General features: G+C 32.2%; 1 protein-coding gene across 1 annotated transcript; it reads right to left on the bottom strand.

Annotated features, from left to right (window-relative positions):
• Positions 1-380: 380 nt before the first annotated feature.
• LOC140433983 (uncharacterized protein C21orf140 homolog) lies at positions 381-845 on the bottom strand. Its single transcript, XM_072521952.1, has one exon. It carries the CDS (start codon positions 843-845, stop codon positions 381-383), a length of 465 nt encoding a protein of 154 aa, XP_072378053.1.
• Between the last annotated feature and the right edge of the window lie 1,007 nt (positions 846-1,852).

The raw sequence follows: 1,852 nt of genomic DNA, 5'->3' as shown, positions 1-1,852 counted from the left end.
TAAACAGAAATAACTGCGATGGTGACGATTTGACTTGACCAGACATTGATTGATGCGGTGTTGCCTAATCGAATATTATTTTAGAGGTTGTCCATTGAACTGTAATATTAATACTCCATAATTACTGTAATGAGTTTATAATTATATTTATTATCAGAGCCCTAATATCAAAGTTAAAATGTTAAAATGGTAATTGATAAAATATGTTATTTGCTGAAGTTATTAGTCATAATCATTAAAATGAACTGAATGAATGGAAATCTATTAAATTAGAAAGCTAAATTTGTTTCATACTGAGAATTGCGATATTTAGTTAAAATAAATTGTTTCCGACGGTTGTGGAAATAAGCTTATAAAAATAAATTTACCTGTTTTTATTTTCAAATATCAAGTTCGCTATTTTCGCTGTCGGAATTTAATTGTAAATCGTCGCTATCTGAATCTTCATCTGGATTAATAACAATACGATCTACGACTACATCAATTAGTGGCTCTTTTGACATCAATTCACGTTCAGTTGCGATGACTTTGTCTGTTATTTTTTTCCACACCTCCACAGGAAAGGTTTCAAAAAATTCGTCCGACAGCTGCTGGATTGATGTAAATGTAAAGTCTACATTTCTGGCTCCTACATATGATTTCAAAGCTGCCCAAACCATTTCAATGGGATTCAAATCTGGATGGTATGGTGGGAGTCTAAATACATCATGTCCTTGTGCTCGTATAATTCTATCGATTGCATATTTTACATAACGAGGTTTATGCAATTTTATTATGTTATAGAGATCAGGCTTCAACATAGAGGCAGTATATGCAATATTTCTTTCCCGAAGCCATTCCTGCATAACACACTTTTTCGATGCAGATGTGGGACATTTATCTTCCTGTGTATTATGGTATGGCGCATTATCTAACACTGTTACACAATATTCGGAAGCAAGTTAAACAAAAGATTTTCTTCCAACCATTTTTTAAAATTTGCATAGTTCATGTCATCATGATAGTCTCCAGATTTTGACGTCGACTTCCACCTCACATAAGAACCAGGAACAAAACCTTGTTCATTTCCTGCCCCAACAATAATTAAGCGTTGCCCTTTTGACACTGGTTTTTTAAGTCCATTATTACTGGTATCACACCAATTGTTTTTTGCAATATGGCTCGTAAGTAAATAAGTTTCGTCAGTAAACACTATAAATTTATTTGCATTTCTTGCTTCCTTGATATTCCTCAGATATTGCAGCCTTAAATGTCTAATTTCGTGTTTCTCTATCAACATTTTTCTGTTGTCGACTGTTTTTTTCCAGCGAAACCCAAGTTTGTGGAATGGATGGATCCTCATACTTTCTCTACTACCTGCATAATTCAATTCATTAACAAATTTTTGGTGAATTTTTTTAATTGTGGGAACTTGTTTATGGCGAAGATGAAAATCATATATTTGTCTCCGTAATATACTTTGATCACATGGATCTAGCTGTATTTTTGAGGACTTTTTTTGTCGTTTATTAGGTGTGGAGAATCCGGGGCTTTCTCCATTTTCAACCTCATGACCCTCTTTAGCTATTTTTCTGACGCTGGATAAACTGACACCTATAACAATTAAATATTATATTAACTTTTTTCTCTTATTCGATTATTTTCTATATCTCTATAACACCATCTGTTTTTTTAATTGATTTATAACAAAAAATGGTAATCTAAGTATGCAAAACATTTATAATATATTATATACATTTTAATATAATTATACAATCGATTTACCTGTCAAAGCAGCTACTCGTTCTTGCACTTTCGATAACTCAATAAGAAGAACATTTCCTTCTGCTTCCTGTTGCGTAAATTTTAAAAC

Source organism: Diabrotica undecimpunctata, chromosome 2 (genome assembly GCF_040954645.1).
Source record: "Diabrotica undecimpunctata isolate CICGRU chromosome 2, icDiaUnde3, whole genome shotgun sequence".
NCBI lineage: Eukaryota > Metazoa > Arthropoda > Insecta > Coleoptera > Chrysomelidae > Diabrotica > Diabrotica undecimpunctata.
Note: the sequence above shows the minus strand (reverse complement) of the source record. Positions and strands in the feature narration are given on the sequence as shown.